Consider the following 19,800-nt stretch of genomic DNA (forward strand, 5'->3'; position numbering starts at 1 on the left):
TTGATCGATCTATTCCATATTCAAGCAGAAAACACACGCTTCTTCCTTCTCTTGACTGGTGTATATCCAGAACAGCTCAGGCTCTATAACCCAGTACTTCTACAGGTCTTCCTGTTTCAGGTCACCATCCGATGCAACAGGAAGATTGCAGTCTTGAATTTTAGTTGCAGGAATTGCACCTGTTCAAACGAGCCTCATTTTTTTTCATGAACCCAGCTTGCAGAATGCTCCAGGCAAACCGCTCTGCGGATCTGCATGGCGTAAGAACCGTTCTCCTCCATCTCAGTGGATTACCAGATGCTGGCCTTTGAGTACATTATTGTATTTTGGAGAAAGGGAAACAAGCATACTCAGCTGTTTTTCCTGTGTGGCACTTACTACCTTTCCTTTCTGCTGCCCCTGACTCTGCACCCCTAGTTTCTCTGCTCAGTGGACTTTCTTGAGGGCTTTTTTTTACTTTTTGGGAGTCACTCCCGTACCTCTCCTTTATAGTTTTTCCTAGTCTTTTGTATCTTTCTGCAATGCTTGAAAGTTCAAGTATTCAAAATTGAATACTTTACCCAAAGTGACAATGTGTCTTTCCTCTTCTAAACACAACTTAATAGCTCCTGCATTCCCAATACCTACATTCTGCTGCCTGCATAACCACTTCATTTGCTTTGAGATTAATGTATTTAATTTGGAGCGTGTAAACTGTTCCTTTATGGAAATGCTACTTTGTAAAGCATTTATCTATGGTCAGTTTTATTTGCAATCATGTTGCCTCTTTTCCAGGTTTTTTTGTGGCTTCTGTTCTGTTTGGCTTACATAATCCTCACTAAACTGCTTCACGCCTCTCTTCCGTAAATACATAGTCTCTGATTTTTTGGGTATGGGGAAACAGAAGAGGAAAGTGATGTCTCTGACTTGTATAGGCATAAATATAGATGTACCTTGTACCTCGGATTTGAGTGGTGTGGTTCTCAGTCCTTTATTTGTACATAGTACTTCAAAAGCAAAGAATGAGAATCTGGAATGTCCCTCGCTAGATGATAGATCATGTCAGTTTTAGAAATACTTGTCTTGTAATTTAGAATTTAGGCCTTTGAATTTTATGAAGGCTTTACAAACAAGACATATGGCTAGTGCCCTGAAGAGAACAATTAAGAGGAGACAAGAGATGGGCAGTACTCATGGTCTTCTCTCCTTGCTCCAGCAATAGGAAACGTCTACTGTACTTATTCTGGTGATCATAGATCCTTTTCCCAAAGCACCAACAGGGATTGCTTCTCCTTACTTCCATAGCATAAAACAAGTTGCGTGTTTTCCAACAAATCCAAGTGCTCCATAGCTTCTGCTCACATATCTAATGCATGCATGTCCTTTGCCCCATGTCAGCAGCACATTTCTGATTCACATTTTGCCACTGGCCTCCTGGCAGGTGCGTAGTCAGGGTGCAGCTGCCAAGGGGTCACTTGTGACACCATCTCTAGTTCTGTTACTGAAGTTAGTGCTGATTGTGAGCCTCCACTGCTTATTCCAGGCGCATACTCATACCACTTTCCAGCAGCTTGTGTTTGCCCACAATGAAACAGGCCAGGCATTCTGCTGCTTTTTTTCTGTGGTGGTTTTCTGGGGTTTTTTGTTTGGTTTGGTTTTGGGGTGGTTTTTTGGTGGTTTTTTTTTTTAAGCCAGCACATGCTGCTTAATTCTAAGGCTCTCAGCTGCAGTACAGGGTGGCTTCTTTCTCCCGTCCTATGTGGTGATGCAGAGATCAGTTTCAGACCATTGACTTGAATTTTTGCCCCTGTTCACCCTGTGTGCTTGGTTCCAGTTCCAGAGTAGCATCCCACCAAGCAGCAGCAGGAAAGTGGCCCCCCTGCACTCTGAAATGTGATTATTGGGAAGTGCTATCATTACTCTAAAATGCCCCCTGATGGTAAGGAGGGACTGTGCTGGTGTATGTGGCGTGAGAGAAGGCGTTGTGCAAACACACAGATCCCAGCGCCTTTTGAGCTACCTTAATCTTCTATAGAGCAGTAAGTCCCAGCTGCAACAGCAGCTGATGCTTACAATACAGAGGATTATGATTTTCCTGAATTACTGGTTACCCTTGTTTTCATCCTCTCACCTACCTTGTTATGCTGAGATCCCCCTTGACTTACCCACTATGTCCTTTCCTTCCCACCTTTCAGTGTGTGCTCAGACAACCAGACAGCTTCTCTCCATTGGTCCATCACATGGTCTTTATTTCTGTTGTGGCTTGCAGAAGCAGCTTTTTTTTCAAGGCTTGACTCCTTCCTTTGTAGTTTTTTCCTCTCTTGGGAAGCATTGGCTCATCATGGTGCAGTCTTTGGAAACCATAAACCTTGTATACCCCGATGATTTGTGTTCGCACACCAACTGCAGTATTGTATTGTGTGATTGAGAGGAGAGGTTCAGCTGTCTTACGTGACACTGTTTTCTGAAATAGCAGGAAGGGAATTGGATCAGCATAACATTCCCATGTAGAGAATCGGTGGCGTATTATCATGTGCTTTCATAGCACGTTACCTGAGTCAAAGGCTCTTGAGTCCCTTTATGAATATGGAGTTACAGCTCTCCAGGTCACTGAGAAGATGGAAGTAATATCACCAGTGGTGTTGTTTTACTGCTCTTGTGTATGGTTTATTATTAGGGTGAGATTGTGGCCTTGGAAAAATCTGTTGCAGTATGCCCATTGACCTCACTGTAGCCAGGTTTTCTCTTAATTCCAGCAGATCTGCCAACTGCTAGATTCCTAGCTTAAAATGTAGATTGGTAAAATTCTGCCTGAGGAGGAAGAGAAATTTCCTGTTCTCTCCTAATGAGGTCTGATTAGATCATTGTATAAAGCACTGCCTGCCTGACCAGCTTTAATTCTTGTTCTTACGGCGTTCGAGTAAATGGCTGATTGAAATTAAGTGCATTGAGTTCAGACTCTGTTTACTGCTGTGTCAGCCAGGGAGATGAGGCACCATCTCACTGTTCTGTAAAACAATAACAACAAGAAATGGGCTCCCCTGGCCTAAGGAGAACACAGTAAGTGACAGTCAGTGTCACCGTGAAGGCACAAGGTGCTGCCCCACAGAACAGTGCTGTTTCAGCTGTTTGACAGCGCTCTATTTTTAGCAGTGCCAAGTTCTGGTGTGTCATGCCTGTGAACTGTACCCTTGTTTAAAAACAACCAAATATCGCTAACTGAGTGGAAATGCTCCCTCAGCTAGCACGCAGCTAGTTTGGGTTTGCTTCACTCGCAGTAATTCCTTGACGGACCCTTGGATGTGATTCCCCTGACCTTTAACTCTAGCTTCCTAATGCTTTTGTTAGCTGTGTTTTACCAATGCATGTCACGCTCTTCCCCTCTCCCCCTTCTTCCAGTTTTATAGATAAGGACTGGTAATTGTCTTTATGGAGGTTGTAATGAGTTCTGTCACCACACAAAGAAACTCACTAATAAAATAAATCAAAGCAGCAATGAATGAATGGAAAGCATGCTTTTAAAATTAGATTTGTACTGCAAGCACCACACTGTCACTTGCAGCATAAGACAATGTTAAAAAGGCACTGAGTTGGCAAAGTACCTTGAAAGGGTCACTGAGCTCTGCTAGCAGGAGTTAGGAAGCTTTCTATTGCCTCCACGCAGCACTGGTAACTGCAGCATCACTTGGGAGAAAATATTTTAAAGCATGATTCGGAAAAGAGCATGTAAAACTGATCTTAGATTTTACTTGTTCAGTAACTCAGTTAAGTAGCTTTTCTTATCATATCATTACACATGTTTATGTTTTGTTGTCTTCTCTGCTTGGAGTATTGTACCAGCTTTGGAGCTCTTGGCCCAACAGATCATCAGTTCTGCCTAGCTTCCCATACCCCTGCCTCTCCAGCGTACCACTCAGTAGATAAGTGCTGTCTGTGTTACTGCTTCACAAGACCTGCAGTGCAAGGAGAGTGCTCTCCTCTCCAGCTGCATATTGACTGCAGGGGTCTGTTTCTCACTTTACTTTGGGAAGTCGTGTTTTCAGAGGAGATGCATATTCACGGTGGCCTGACTGAAAGCCTTTCCTTAGGGATGAAGGGCAGGTAAGGTAAAGACATCCTATGGACAAGCATCAAGAACAAGCTGGTATTTTCATTCAGGCTTGTGCCGCACTAAAATGCGGCTGCTTGTGAACCGACAGGGCTTTTGTTGATGCAGGGTGCAGTGCACAGGGTAGGAACACGGGTTGTTGAGGAGTGTATCTGTCTGTGCAACTGAGCTCTAGGCTTCTTCAGCTGTTCCTGCAGTTTTATAGTTCCCAGATCTGTTGCAGCTCTTACAGCCTTGCACAAACCATTTCTGTCATAGAAACACAAAACATCCCAAAATTCTTGTTTTCTCAGTCTACCTGTTAATTTCCTAGCAGAGAAATTGCACTGTGGCCCTCCGCAGCAAAAAGCACAGCAGCTAGAGAATAAGAAGCATTTCTAATTCTACTAGAAACTTCAGAGAAGCTGAGTGCTGGTTTCTTTTTTTCCATCTTCATCTCTTCTGTACCAGCCTCTCAAGACACAGCAGGGACAAAAGGGATGGAATTCTGTAGAAGGAGTGTTTGTCAAATTTTGTCTTGTCTCTCTCACCATAATGATGTGTAATTAAGTACCTTGAACTTTAAAAGTTGCCTGTGAAAAATATTCCTCTAACTGAGAGCAACCAACCTCCATTAAGTTATACGCAGTCAGCAAATGACTGTAATTATTAGGGCCAGTAGACAGAGCTGAAACTCCAGAGGACTTTAGTGTCAGAGCTAATAATTATGCAGCAGCCTTGGCCAAATATTTCTCTTCCAAGCTAAGTATTTAATATTGTCACTGTAGAATATTAATGGAATTGCTTGCTATGTGTGAAGCTGTTGACTAAGCTCATTGTACAGTGAACTGCGGTGGCTCAAATTAGCCACAGTGAATGTAGAGATGAGGAACACTGCATCAGCTTGCAGCGCCAGCTGACCTTCTTAAATACTGCTGCCTTCAGGGCATTAATGTAAGATATGGAGACAAAATGAAGCACAAGATGGTATCGTGCTTCAAGAATTCAGAAAGTCATTTGTTTTGCATAATGAAGGGTACTTTTTCTTTAAGTATTGATTAGATATCTCTGGGAAGCACACATGAATATATTTCTTAAACCTAATGAAGTAGATTGACTGGTTCAGAAAACATCTCCTTTGGTTTCACTGGGACAAAATGATTACATCCATGCTATAAATAAGGAATAAAAGAAAGTTGTTGCAGAGTGTTGGCACAGAGTGAAATCTTCCCAGATGAGGAAAGAAACTTCTGGGCCTAATCTAGACATTAACCAAGCACCAAGGTGGTGGTCTTCAACTAGCAGTCTGTCCCAGTGACTTTCTGAGGGCTTTTTTAAACCTAATTATGTTTTCACCAGGCAGGGATTTCTACTTAATTGTAAGGCTGCAAAAGCAAGGAGTGCATGTCAGCAATGAAACCAGATAAAAGCAGTGATAACCACGGGGAAAAAGTAGCTGTTTCTTCTGTTTTCTGGTGGTTGAACAGGCTCATGAATTCCCTGGAGTGTTTTGCATAACACGTGACTTGTACTACAGAGATGGCCTCCCTTTTACAGCAACATTATACAGCCTACACCCAGGTCTTATATGGCAGTCCAGTTTAACTCTTGTGGGTACTATTGCTGTAATAACATATAGCAATTTAAAGTGTGCTGTGCGCTGCTCTCTCGGTGCTTGGATTTTTTTTCTGTTCTTTTCTCTAAAGAATGCAAAAGTGAGCTGTTCAGCCATTGAGCTTGGCAGCAGTTGTGCTAAATCAAGGCTTGCCACATGGCTCGAAGTGAGTAGTTACAGGATTTGAGACTTAGTCAAGGAGGGGAGGGTATTTGGGAGAGAGTGTACTTTAAAATAAAAAATCTGGGTTAAGGTTTTTTATTACTTCAAAGTCTTTCTTTTTCTTTTCCTTCATTTTTCTCCGTATAACCAAAAGTGAATTGTATCTCTGCTGTTCCACAGGTGTGGATGTGTGGGGGTCGCATGGAGGACATCCCTTGCTCTAGGGTCGGTCATATCTACAGAAAATATGTTCCATACAAGGTTCCAACAGGAGTCAGCCTGGCAAGAGTAAGTGGCAATGGCATTCCCCATGACAGATGTCTGACTGAAATGTGACCATGCTTCGTCTCCTCTCACCCCGCAATGGGAGGCAAATATAGGCTTTGTAGTCCATAAATTGTACTTGTACAGTGGTCAAATTGAATAGTTTTGCAGTGGTGGATGTGTAGCACAATGGGAAGAGAGCCTAGGGGAGCTGCAGACTCATGTGCAGACAGCTGCCATGCTCCAACATCGGCTGTTGCTAGGTGTTGGGAAGGGACTTTGCAATCAGGCGCTGGCTATGGAATCACCAATAAAAACAAGATATGGCTTTATTTGTATAATACTTCAGTCACTTTATAGCAGTGCTCTCCAAGAGCAGCAGGCTTCAGCATGGTGATTGTGTTTTGGTGATTGAAAGACCTCTCAACTTCAAGCATCACAGACCACTGAATGGGCAAGCTGTAATTTTCCACAATGGAACATTCTGTGCCATCTTATTTCTTAATCTAGTGTAGCCCAAAGAGGAAAGAGCTTTTGTCTACCATGCACTAGCTTTCTCCAGTTAATTTCCAAATTGAGAAGGGATTGTATTGCCCTCTGGTGGGAAAAAAAAATCATAGGAGCAGGAAGGCTGCAAAACTAAAAAACACAAAAAGGTACCCTGCTGTGCTGCAGTCTTATGGCTTGCACAGGGTTAAAATGTTTCCCAGTTTAATAGCATCACCCTAGTTATAGATCTGGATTTATAACTCAGCCCAGAGATGACCTGTCAGAGCGATAGGGTCCTCTCCTGTCTGTGCCACCTCTTCAGGAAGGGGCTGTATTTCTTTTGATTCAGTATTTGGCTCTTGCTCTTACTCCCACAGTGCTGGAAGGAGGTGGCAGACGGGGGTAGGAAAGGCTTTTTCTAGGCATCTAAGATTGTACAGTCCTCGAGACACGCACCTGCCCTTGTTGTGTGTAGACAGTCTTTGGGGCAGGGTCAGCACGCTGCTCATTCTTAACATCCCCATATTTTTGGTAATAAATGACCACTGATGGGCTGACCACCTTCATGCGGGGTGGGCAGTGCTGCTGGGCCACCCAAGTCATGATTGCCTGTGGCATGTTACTGTGTGGCCCCAAGAATGTACCTGGTGTTGCCAGAGAACAGTCCAAGGTGCAACGGTCTCCTGAGTGCACTGTAACAGGCAGTGGGGCGGTGTCTCGAGAGGGTGGTGTTCATTGCTGTCCTGGAATTACACAGTGGATTAAGTTTTACAGCAATACGTGAAATATACTGCTGCCAGCAAGTAAACCCTTTGCTTCTATTCTGAAGGGTCATCAGCTGAAAGTTGCACACTCCTGCAGTATCTCAGAGTTTCTCCTAAACAGCTTTTTACCCTAGAAAATGGAAAAATAGTGGTAAAAAAGAATATTGTGTTCTGAAGCTTTCCAGAAGGGAGTACTGCAAATCCCATTCCTAGATGGATATAAAAGATGCAATAAGAAGGATTTAAGAAAGCATCTTTTTGTCAGGGACCTTTGAATGTCCAGTGGTATTTACCAGCATCATTTTCTGACTGCTTCTTTACAGGAAAAAAACACAACTTTTGATTAATGTTGTTTTTCTTAGCCACAAGGAAGTAGATATAATGGCCAAGTGCCAGGATTCTGTTTTGACATCAGCGGAAAATATCTTTCTTAAAGTCCCTTGAAACTAGAGAATAATACAAATAATCTTCATCCTGAAGCTGGAGAGAAAGAGTGGCTGTGAATGAAAATCCTTTCTGAGCAAAACCACGAGAGCTGTTCTGAATGCTAATGTCAGTAGTTTGTGCAGTGTTCTCAGGTGGTTTCCCCTCTCATTTTCACATGTGCCTGTTACCCACACAGAACCTGAAGCGGGTGGCTGAGGTGTGGATGGACGAATATGCAGAGTACATATACCAGCGTAGACCAGAGTACCGGCATCTTTCTGCAGGGGACGTCGCAGCTCAGAAGGAACTTCGCAACAACCTCAACTGCAAGAGCTTCAAGTGGTTCATGAACGAGGTCGCATGGGACTTGCCAAAGTTTTACCCACCAGTGGAGCCTCCAGCTGCTGCTTGGGGAGAGGCAAGTTTGTGCTCTGAAACCTGCAGTGGGCAAACAGGCTGCAGTTTGTGTTTTTAAAGTTGCCTTACCCGTGTGCTCCAGTACCGGTTTGCTGTGGGTAAGGTGGCAAGCGGGTGTTTAAAGATCCTGCTTGATATGTTTCAAAAACTAGAACTCCTCTACCATTAGGCTGGCCTGATCAAAGAAGGCAGTTAGGCAGCCGTTTCTGTCATGCACAGCTACAAAGAGAATAGAGACTTGGCTTGTACTACACGTTGGGTATTTAGTAGGAGGCAGAACATGCCAACAGGGAGGACGAGGGAGAGGCAGCAGCTGAGCAACAGTAGGAATCTTGTATTTCCAAAGGTCTACACAACTGACTCTGTTGAGCTACTCTGCTCCTTAGCTTTCCCACCTGAAAGCCAGGAAAACCACCCGTTTTTGGAAGTCAGCTGTGTTGTGGGAAAAGAATCGCCCCAGGAATGAAGTCGTGGATTGTTCCCCACAACAACACAGTGGGCTCTGCAGTCCTGCGGCTAATGAGTCTTGCTGTGTCCTGGAGGTGATTGTACAGCTGGCGATGGGTCCCATTTTGGGTTCCTGTGCTTTCTTCCAGTCATTATCTGGCAGTTCGGATACATAGTTAAGTGAGGAGTCTTAAAACTGTCTTTGTACAAATACTGCCACTATTTGAGGCAATTTAAGCTTTCTTTCCTGTCACTTGGTAAGAGTAGGAGATTCAGTGACCAATTTACTATTTCAGATACGCAACGTAGGAACTGGACTGTGTGTGGATACTAAGCACGGAGCCCTGGGATCCCCACTAAGGCTGGAAAACTGTGTGAAGGACAGAGGAGAGGCAGCATGGAACAACGTGCAGGTAACAGTCCCTTTGATAAATCATTGGCCCCTAAATAAGTTTGGGGAGGGAGAAGTTACAAGAACAAGTGTTTGAGAAGGAAGGCCATTGCAGCACTGTCAGGTGAACAGAGGGTGCTGTGCACCCCAAGGCTCGTGCTAATTATGCTTGATGGGCTTGTGGCAGGATGTGGCTTGTGCTTGTGGCAGTGTCTGGAGCCTGGCGGACTTTGTGCAGCGCTTTTACCTCCCTTTGAAGTTCTCAGAGTGAACAAGAGAAAGCACAAGAAAACAATATGCCAAAATAATAAAAGAAACCAGTAACAAGGCAGCTGTAATATGTTACAAAGTGAATATTAACTTCAAAGGTTGTTCTGAAAGAAGTGATAGAGGAGCATCATGCATATTAATGAGCCTGCAGGAGCATTCAATAACCGCTTACTATCATCCTTCTGACAGGAGGCAAATGCATTATAAACACCCAACCATTGCTGGAGAGAGATGAAACTGGCCAGGCTATAGATTCACCCTCTCACCATATAAGGTGCCAGAAACGACAGCTTTATTGTAACAGAAGGGAAGGAAATATTAGTTTGTCTAAACTGTAGCAGCTGAGCTGAGAAAAGATCAAGAAAACAATGCCTCTATTACAGAGCCATGCATAACTCTTCAGGGGAATGGCTTCAGTAGTAGGAGACAGAGGGTTGTTGCATAGCAATTTTGATGCATGAAAACTAGAAACAAAACCAATTTACGCGGGCACCATCCAAAACTAAGCTTCTCTTGTGTCAGGAGGATGTTGAACAATTAGTGTTGGCTTATGTTTTGGAAAATAATGTGTTTTGAACTTCTGTGTAGCATTGAGCCTAAACGATTGTGGTAATTTCTCTCCCAAGAGAGGTTTAAAAGAGGCAGAAACAAAGTAGCTTCTTTGTGCAAAAATTTTTGGCCACACTGCTTCAAATAGTAGCACCCTGCTCCTTACTAGTCTTCCTTACTGCCCATGAGATATCTCTGAAGTGAGGACCATTCCTCTGTGTGGCCTGAAAAGGAGCCCCTAGAACAGCCCTTCCCCTCGGGGACTGAGGGAGAGGCGTGCCAGCTAGTAGTCCTGCAGAACCCTCTTGGCTAGTGCTGGTCACAGAGGACGCGTGCACCCTTGCCAGAGATGCTATCCTTGTCAAAGCAGAAAGCAAAAGCTTGACAGCAGTGCCTTCCTTTAAACAAGTCTATCTTTTGTGCGATTTGGTCCTACAGTGCTTAAAACATGTAATAAGCCAAGCCACGATCATCAGACTGAAGATGCAGCTTGGCCATGCTACTGTCCCAAGCCATGGCCAAAAGCAAATGCCAGAGGGGCAGTGCAAGGAACAGAGCGTGTGTATAGTGGCACTTCCACCAACCCTTCTCCTATGGTTCAATCCCTGTTGCTCAGGGATTTCCAGGCCACACGTGCTGGCATCCAGCAACTTTTATCAAGGCCAGAGCATTGCCAGGCATTGATAGGTTGAGCCTTGTTACTAGAGCCAAAACCCTTTCTCTTTTTCTGTAGTATCCCTCCTTTCCTTTCACCCAAAAGTGCTGACGGATGATTGCAGGGTCATTAGAAGAGAGCAGCAGGAAGCGTTACCCTAGTGATTGCCCTTCTGACACTCCTGTGGAGTGGGGCAGGGAGCTGTGGCCCTCCTGGCCTCTTGTCCCAGAAGGCGTGGGACAGACTCCTCTCAAGGTGACTGCAGGCTGCCTGTGCAGACTCAGGTATTTACTGCCAGCTCTAACTCAGCGATCCTGTAGCGCTCTGCCTTTTTTGCTAGCTGTGAAGTGCTCTAATTGGTCAGCTGCTCACTTAATCCATGATGTATGTCTGCACTGCAGAGACATTCAAGGCTGCTATTAGTACCCAGGCTAACTAGCATGCCTGTTTGCAGCAGCACAGTCTCATTTAGCATGCTGTGTGGAGTCTGCAGGGTAGCTGTTACAGACTCCCCTAGTCGGCAGTCTCTATCCCCAGAGGTGGAAGTAGTTTTTCTCTAGAAGGTATCATCCTTTCCCTGAAGCCATCCCCACCCTGTGGGCAAAGAAGGTAACATCGTTCTGCTGGTGAAAGCACTGTGGCCAGCACCAGCCATCCTGAGGGTCCTGTTTGTCCCGGCAGGTATTCACGTTTAGCTGGAGAGAAGACATCCGTCCCGGGGATCCTCAGCATACCAAGAAGTTTTGTTTTGATGCCATTTCCCACAGCAGCCCTGTGACCCTCTATGACTGTCATGGAATGAAGGGGAACCAGCTCTGGAGATACCGAAAAGTGAGAGTGTGTGTGTGCGCGCGTATGCATGTGCTCATTTAAGGTATCAAATTGCGTAGGCGCTTAAGTTTCCTTAAAATGTCACCACTCATGTTTTATTCCTCTGTTCAACTATCAGTGATAAGAGAATCTTCGGGCAATCTGTTATCATTGTGCCATTAATTACCCTTGATTAGAAAGAGGTGGCTGCCCGTTTTGACTGGCTAGAAATGGTGAGGACTGCTTCTCCGGGGCTTGCTAAGCAGTACACACTCTCCTTGCAGTCCTCTCCATGGCTGGCAGTGAGCTGATGCAACACCCTTGCAAAACCTGTTTGCAGAGAGGTGTTCTGTGTTTATTGGTTTGTTCTGAATAGTAGAAGATCATGCCAAAAGTAGGTAAGGATTTATTCATCCTCCTATTAAGCAGTGCTTTTGTGGCCAACAGGTAAGAAAATTCTTGACCAAATGCTTTGTCCTAGTCCTCGCAATCTGCACGCGCAGTGCCATGAGGTCGCTGCAGCAGGATGGGAGCCTGCAGGCTGGAGAGCATGGCTCCAGACATCGCCTTAGAGCATCCCAGTGCAGGTGTGAGGGCTGGGCTGGGCTGGATGCTGCTGCAAAGGATGGGGACGGACCCTGACACTTGCCAAACGGTTAAGTGTGGAACAACTTCAGATACATCCAAGTGACAAAATAGCTTGCCCAGGTTTTTAAGACTTCTTTCTGTTGGTTTTAAAACAGCTTTGCTTCTCTGCTTAGCAACCTCACGTCAAATTTCTCTTCTCCAGGACAAGACCCTTTACCACCCGGTAAGCAGCAGCTGTATGGACTGCAGTGAGAGTGACCGAAAGATCTTTATGAATAGCTGCAATCCTTCATCTCCAACACAGCAGTGGATATTTGAACATACAAACTCAACCGTCTTGGAAAAATTTAACAGAAATCTTGATCTTTAAAAGACTGAGAAAAAAAAATATATATATTTTACAATTATAGTTTTTACTGGGGAGGGTTACAAAAATTTTTTTAAGAATACTTTTTTTTAAACAGTTAATGAAGGTAAAAGGGAGAATCTCAGGAGAAGGTTAACTAGCAGGCCAGTCTTTATTGTGAAGATGCTGCATCCTTCTCTTCTGGGGATGGTGGAATTTTAAAGGCTTTGCCAGAGCCACTTCTGTGCTGAGACTGAACAGAAACTCTGTTTTTAGAGGAGTCTGAATGTGATTCAAATTGCTTTTTTTTTCCTTGCTTTTTTTTTTTGTCTGGTTTCCCACCTGGGTCTGGTGTTAAATGCTTTTGATATCCAGGACCCTCCAGGACTTTTTGTAGCTGCTATACTACCTGCTGAAGCATTCCCACATAGGTGCTTTATCTTCCAAAGTCCATCTAAGTAAAATCTTGAACAAAAGATTTAATCCTCCAATGTCATAGACATAAAAAAAGGGCCATCAAAATGTAAAATGAAATTATGGTTTTTTGCCCTAAACTAAAATATATTTCAAACAAGTTGAGTATTATTACTTTCCAAATCATAGCTCTGATAAAGGAATGAGGTCTAGTGGAAGTGCAGCCAAGTGTTGGAAATATCGCTGTAGTTATTAACGATGAGGAATCTGGCTTTCTGGTCCATTCACTTTGCAGTCAGTTTGTCACTCACTGTTGAACCTTCAAGGTGAAAGATTAGCAGAGGGTTTTTAAGTAAGCACAGTTCTTACAGGTGAAGAATTTTGCTAAGAGCCTTTGGGTATCAGTTTCCAAATTTGCCTCTTATTCAGACCCTTTTTAGCATGGACACATCTAGGGTTTATCAGAGTTAAATCTACTACATGAAGGCAACTTCCATTTTTCCTTTAGAGGTTTGAAGGCTAACTTAATTCACAGCTGGTGTGAGCAGATTGATTCAGGATAATTAAGTCAGGGCTGAGATTAGCCATTGGTCTTTATTCATTTTCTTCAGTCTGTAGTTTGTTGCAGTCCTGAGTTCTGTGGTCAGTAGTGTTCTAGTCTTGTGGGAATGTGCTGTTAATCCCTCCTCACTTCCCAACATCCACACCACTGTACAGTTTACTGTGACTGGAAATCTGTTTGCTTAAGCAGAGATGTGGGATTGATGGGCCAATTTCACTAGTATGCTGGCCCTTGTGTGGTCAGTTAGCAGTGCAAGGTATTACCCTTCTGATTTGGCTGCAGGATCTGCCAGACACTGAATCAGAATTTTCTCATGCCAGGAGCTGGAAAGAAGTACTGACACTAAAGGATGAATGGAGGACCATTGGTTTCAAGTCTATCTGAAGCAAGTGTTTAAAAAAAACCCACACTGATTTAAAATTAAGTTGTTGCAAAACCAGATTTAATAGTTCAGCCCACTTAGTCTTATACTGAAGGCAGCAGTGGTATTTTCTAGTAAAAGCTGTGAATGACGGTGCAGTTAACCTTTTGCAAAGATGCTGCATAAATCAATAAAACTAGCCCCTTTCCAGTAATTGCCCAGCTCTGCGGTTTGTCCAGCTGAGGAGGCAGTGTGCAGCCAGCTCTGAGAGTGAAAGGCTGGAACACTCATGGAGGAGCAGGGCACCTCTCTGGGACTCCTGATAAGCATGGTTAATGGACTTCCCCTCCTTGGAGGGGCAGGGAAGCTCTGCTCTGGGGCACCTTTCTCTCCTGTGAAGGCAAGGAGATTTTGCCTAGTGTCAAGAAACAAGCAGGCTGGCTCACTCTGCAGAGCTCCAGAAGTAAGATGCCCTTTCTGATGTTGCCACTTGTGGGATCACTGCCCATGTTTCAGGCATTTTTGAGGCTATTTACTGCTGTGTTTGTCATCTGGGAGCAGACTAGGGCACAGCTAGCTGCCTCTCAAGCTCTCAGGTCTGATGTGCTGACTATGAGGCTCAAAATCATTTCCACCTCTCTCATCCTCACAGCTGAGGCCACGTCTGACCTGTTCTGCCAACTTACCTGGCCCATGCAGTCACAAAGCAAGGGAAACATGAGCACTGCATTGCAGCTGGGACCGGGCTTGGCAAATGTGTTGGTATCTAACATTTTGGGAGTGAAGAAAGGAAAAGAGCTCTAGGCTTTCCTTGTGACATCTTTGCAGCACTATTGCTGCACTATTGCTGACCAGTGTCAAACAGAGTTGACATTGTATCTTCTCAGCAACTACAGTATGTCTGTCATTAGGATCCCTTCTCATTTCTGTGTGAGACAGAGCCACTTTCCAGTGCTTTGTGTCTGGCTGTTGCTTTCCTTAAGTTATTAATGCTCTCATTAGTCTAGTAGCGCTGACTGTGGATCGCTAGATGGCCTGACTAGATGTCTTTATGAATGTTTTAATACCTGTGGAACAAGAAGCTGTTTGTCCATGAACAAGTGCTAGTTTTTTATAATTGGGACACAATCAGCAAATGATAAATATGGACTGTAGGTCATTCTGCTTGCAGCTTGCAACTTTGTGTGTCTTAGTTTTCTAATGAGAGGATTAGCTTCTGTTTCTAAATTGCATGGCTTGCTTTGTACTTGGGCTCACCTTGTGAAAAGAGTCCTAGCTGCTTGGCTTGCTGGACGCTTGCTTCAGAGAGAACTGCAGTAACGAACAGGTCTTTTACCACTTAATGATCTTAATTTGGAGAGAAAGGAAGGACAGCTCTTAGCAGTATGCACCAAAAGATTAGGTAATTGTTGAGGCAATTCCTGTTTGACAACCAACCACCAGTACACGGAAACTGGAGCCTTAGCGTGGGGGGTCCTACTGGGTTCTTCTCGGTATGGTTGATCTGATCTGTTTTCTGAAGGTTTGGGTAAGGGCCCCACAAATTGTGTACCCTTCTGACTGGCTCGCTGGGCTTTGAGCTATTAATTTATTTACATCAGTTATACTTTTCAATACCCTAGAGGCTTTGCTGACTAATGAGAAGACTTAATATAGCCAACCATCCAATGATTAAGAAATAGCTGTATTTCATCATCTACATCTTTAATTGAGCCTTTGCTGGGCAATCTGGTTAATTATTCCAATTACTTTTGGTTATTTGTAAGCAAAATTGCTAAAGCATGAATACATAAGGAAATCTTCACATCTGCATGCAAGTCAAGACTGGAGATTAAATACCAGTGATTATCTAATGCAAAATAAATGTTTTCATATTTTTTCCCCAAAAATATTCAAACAACCCTTCTCTCCGAGGCTGCATAAATTCTGCTGCTTTTAAGTATCAGAATCCCAGACAACAGGGGGATCTTGGATGTGTGTTATGTTGCATAATAATATTTTGATTTGCTTTTGAATCTCTTGTTGATTTACACTGGTGCTAATCTCTAAGGCCTACAAACAGAGTAGTAGGTTTGGGGCTTTTCTGTGTGCAGGATGTCTTTTTTTTCATGCCTGAAAAAAATTAACATTCGTGGGCCTTACTGAAAGGGGAATACAGCTGTCACTAAAATAAAGATGTGCCTTTTTAAATGTAAATGTACAGCAAATGCTTAAACTTGAACCATTTCCTAGTGCCTTGCTGGACAAGAGAGAAAGAGGGGAAGGGGTTGGGAGATAAGGATGTAAGAGAAAGCTTGACTTGTGCAGTGTTTGTTTGTGTTTTTTAAGATGTCTGACTTTAAGTACAAAATTAGAGCAAACGAGAGTAATTCAGAAGCTCCTGGGTTTCCTCTGTTAAATCAATATCATTAATGACTCTGGGGGGGGTTGTCACTCCTGATAGGAAGACTTGGAAAGGACGGCAGCTTCCTCTTGGTACACTGTAACAACTAGAGCTAGACCAGAGGATGGCTTTGGTTAGCTGTTGGATGTTTCGCCTCATGGTGAAGGCTCATGGATTTCACTGGCATGCAAAATCCTGCATTTTATTTTCAAAGTATCCTATTCAGAAATCAAAATAGTCCCAAAGGGATATAAAATCTGTCGCAGAAGTGTCTTTCAGAAAGTTGATGCCTTCTATCACTTGGGAAGCTTTTAAAGGGTGTGTTCAAATCTCTAATACAGAAGTAGCAAGAAAGCAATTTCTCAGCTTAACTTTCTTCCTGGTGTGTTTTGCAGTAGTCTGTGCACAGGGCTTTGCTTTCCTTTACTAGAGAGTTCCAGTCAGCAAACTTTCCTCCTCCCTGCTGCACAGAGACATCAGTGTACTGAAAGTCAAACGGGCACCACCAGCGAACGGCATTGCAAGAACATGGCGCTCTCGTAGCTACTGTGGGATCATTACAGGAGCTGTGCTGGCTTCCATCACCGAGGGGAGAGGAGAGAGATCTCCTAAAAGTCATGCTGGGCAATTGCGTAACTGCTGGGTAAAAAGGGAGAAGCTTTTATTTTAAATTGCCTTTCAAGATACAGACAGACACTTGAATGGTTTTGACCGGAGAGAACAGCCTCTAGCAGTCAGCCTGTCACGCTTTCAGTCGAAAGAGTCCTGGTAAAGTTATGTCTGAAACAGTCTGGCTCTGTGAGCACAAGGGATTCGAGTGTACCTTGCATCCCACATCCACTCGCAACTGCTGTGGTTCATGTTGCTGCTCACCTGCTCCATTTCTAACCCCTTGCAACAAAGGAGCCTGGCAGTGCCTAAGGCGGTTCTTACCTGACAAGCGGCAATTTAGGTTTCCATTTTAACAATCATTTAGCATGAAAAGCTTCTTAAATAGTTAGCAAACGGTTGCCAAAACAGCAAGTAGCTTTAGGCTAATGTCAGAGTGCGGGGGGCTAGGATTAAAAGGTCTTTCACAAGATATGTACAAAAGGGGAGCTGGACTGGGAGTCAGGAGCATGGGGTCCTGCCCCCGGTCTACCAGTAGCCTGTTACGTGATCTGAAACAAGGGAAGTCTGTGTGCTGCAATTTCCCAACCTGTGTAAGATTTAGCTTTCAGTGCTTTATTTGCTGACCTAATGAGTGTTGAGTCCGTATTTAAAACAAGCTGCAAGTCCTCACCTGGTTCGAGCAAAGGGGAGAGATGCAATGGGTGGAGACTGGGAAAGCTGAGATCTGAAATTTTCATCAGCATTCAACACACAGCTGTCAGTTTATCTCATATCCCTCATTAACCAGTCAGATTGATTTATTCTCATTAATTTAAAGTAACTAAAATAAACTGGCCTCCTGCTCTGATTGCTCCTTGATAGTGTCATGCTTCAACTTGGAGGTCGGTGTATGAAACTGGCAATGATAGATTATGGAAATCCTAATAAAAATCCTATGTCTGTTTTTTGACTCTGCCTCCGCTAGCAGAGTATGCTCCTTCATCCGCTGCACTTGAGCTTTCTTGATGCTTCTGTATGACCCAAAAGGCTTCAATGATTCCAGCAGATGTGAGGTATTTGGGAGTTTTATATAACGCCACTGGATCTACACAGTCTTAAATCTACTAGTTCAGCTCTAGAAAAAAAGTCCTAATCCCAATTAGCAAGCAAGCAAACATGAACTTCAGCCACAAAACAAGATAAAAACTGGTCAAGCTAATAGACCAAAACGTTAGCCCTTGTGATAAAAATAACAAATAGCTTCAGCCTCTAGGGTGGAGAAGGGAATTGGTTTCAAAATGCGATCTCTAGGATCTTGGTGATAAGGTCTAAGTTTGTCTGTTCCTTGTACTGCATGCATTTTATCTGTAAAACTGGATGGTGCCTCCTGAATCAGTGTATATTTATTTCTGTGCATATTAGGACCAACAGCCTAATATCTGGGGGTGGTAAAGGACTTGTAGCACTTTAATGTAGTAGCTTTCATAAATTGGGAATCCTTGATAGAATGCCTAGTGTTTTTAAAGTCGAATGGACTTCCTTTTATAATATATTTAAAATAAATTTTTAATGTGTTTTCTGAAACTGTGTACGCAGAAATGACTGTCCCTGCCTGTTTTGCTCCAGTGCTTGCTTTCCCTTCTCTCCACTTCTTACAAGAATAAGCTCAGTTACCCTGGTCTGGTGTTTCCTCAGCGTAGGGTTCCTGCTATCTCATGCGCTGCTCTCCTCCAGCCCCTTTGGGAGACATCCCTCCCAGCTGCTCTTTGAAGGTATTTGGGTATGAATTGCAGGGTTTACTGTGCTCGTGCACGAGCAGCCAGCAAGCTCATGCCTGAGAGCGGTGTTGGCCGCACATGGACGGTTCAGGCAGCTGCGGGCTGCAGAGGTGCCTGTGGGGCAGGAGCTGTCAACTCCTGACTGCCCCTCACAGCTGCTTCCAGCCAGCTCTGAAATCAGTGGGAACAACCCACCATGCCCCAAAACTCCGGCCTGCCAGGGGACCCTGCAGCACTTCAGCTCAGAGGAGTTTAACCAAGAGCGGCAGCCACGAGGGGAGGAGATACATGAAGAAAAATGTAAGGAGATGCAGACAAAGCTGGAGGAGATGTGGAGGGAGACGTGTTCGTGCGAGGACATGCTCCATGCCCAAGGGTGCAGTTCAGGAGGGACCATGGCCGTGGGGGGTGACTTGTGCTGAGGCAGGCTGCCCCCAAGGGACAGTGGCCGTGGACGATCCTTGCTGGTAGGGCATGCTGAGAAGCACAGAGGAGCGGGGAAAACCCAGCATGGGGAGGCGAAGACCAACAGTTACACGCTTGACCCTGGCCACCCACACCACCGTCACCTCACTGGATGAATTGGGAGAGACTGCGTATGAACAGTGGCAAAGGGGAGGTGAAATGAGGAACAATGGAGGACGGATGTTTGCGTGAAATTTAGCCAAAGGAAGAAGGAGGAAAGGTGTTCACTTCAGTGTGTGTTTTCTTCTTTCTCAATACCCAAATCATTGGTTTGTGTTAATTGGCAACTAAGTAAGTAAAAATCCCCCAGGTTGATACTGTTGTGGGTGACACTGTTGGAGCATCATCTCCTGCAGCAACTGCCTCATGGCCAAGCTATGGCCGGCTTTCCACAGGGAGGAGCTTTTGAGCATAGTTGGCTGCTACTGTGGGCAAGTACTTCAGAAGAGGGTCTGGGGTGGGACTCTCGGGCACTCTTGTCCCCCCCAGCTGAACGCTGCAACGCTCTCCTGTGTGTCTCTGAGAGCTGACACCTGGGCAGTAGCCACCATGCCCAGGACACTTGCCTCCCTGAGTCTGCCACCTGCGGCGCATTCAAAGCAACACAGAAAGCTCTTCTCAAAAGCAGTTTGCTTACTGCTGAGACATATGGCCACGAGGCTATGTCAAAATCATCCAAGCCTGTACAGGCGTCTTGCCTGAGCTACCTTTTCCTGTGGTTGGAGGGAGCTCAGCATCGCACAACTGTCGCCTAGCTTAGGGCAGGATGAAGCTGTCACTCTCCTTTCTCTGTGTCTGCCTTGAAAGCAACTGCTGGTAGATCCATCCCACATGTGGTGTTCAGGGGAGAGTTTTTAACAGCTCGCTGCCCTTTCTGCATTCTAGTCTTTGGGCAGGGAGAGCAGTCTTTCAGCCCAAGCCATGGTAAGTTTATAGGCATTGCTCCTGGCCCTATCCCATGTTCCCATTTAGGACCCTCAGCACTTT

At 44.6% G+C, this 19,800-nt stretch overlaps 1 protein-coding gene across 1 annotated transcript in view; it reads left to right on the forward strand.

The window, feature by feature from the left end:
* Nucleotides 1-18,154, forward strand: part of GALNT10 (polypeptide N-acetylgalactosaminyltransferase 10) — a 96,115-nt gene extending 77,961 nt beyond the window's left edge. Inside the window, exons 8-12 of the mRNA XM_064458522.1 lie at nt 6,024-6,131; nt 7,983-8,204; nt 8,947-9,063; nt 11,197-11,346; nt 12,116-18,154. Of these exons, the coding sequence (XP_064314592.1) occupies nt 6,024-6,131; nt 7,983-8,204; nt 8,947-9,063; nt 11,197-11,346; nt 12,116-12,283 (765 nt within the window). The 3' untranslated portion in view covers nt 12,284-18,154. The remainder of the gene's footprint in view (nt 1-6,023; nt 6,132-7,982; nt 8,205-8,946; nt 9,064-11,196; nt 11,347-12,115) is intronic.
* The last annotated feature ends 1,646 nt before the right edge of the window (nt 18,155-19,800 follow it).

This window comes from Phalacrocorax carbo, chromosome 8 (assembly GCF_963921805.1).
Source record: "Phalacrocorax carbo chromosome 8, bPhaCar2.1, whole genome shotgun sequence".
Taxonomy (NCBI): domain Eukaryota; kingdom Metazoa; phylum Chordata; class Aves; order Suliformes; family Phalacrocoracidae; genus Phalacrocorax; species Phalacrocorax carbo.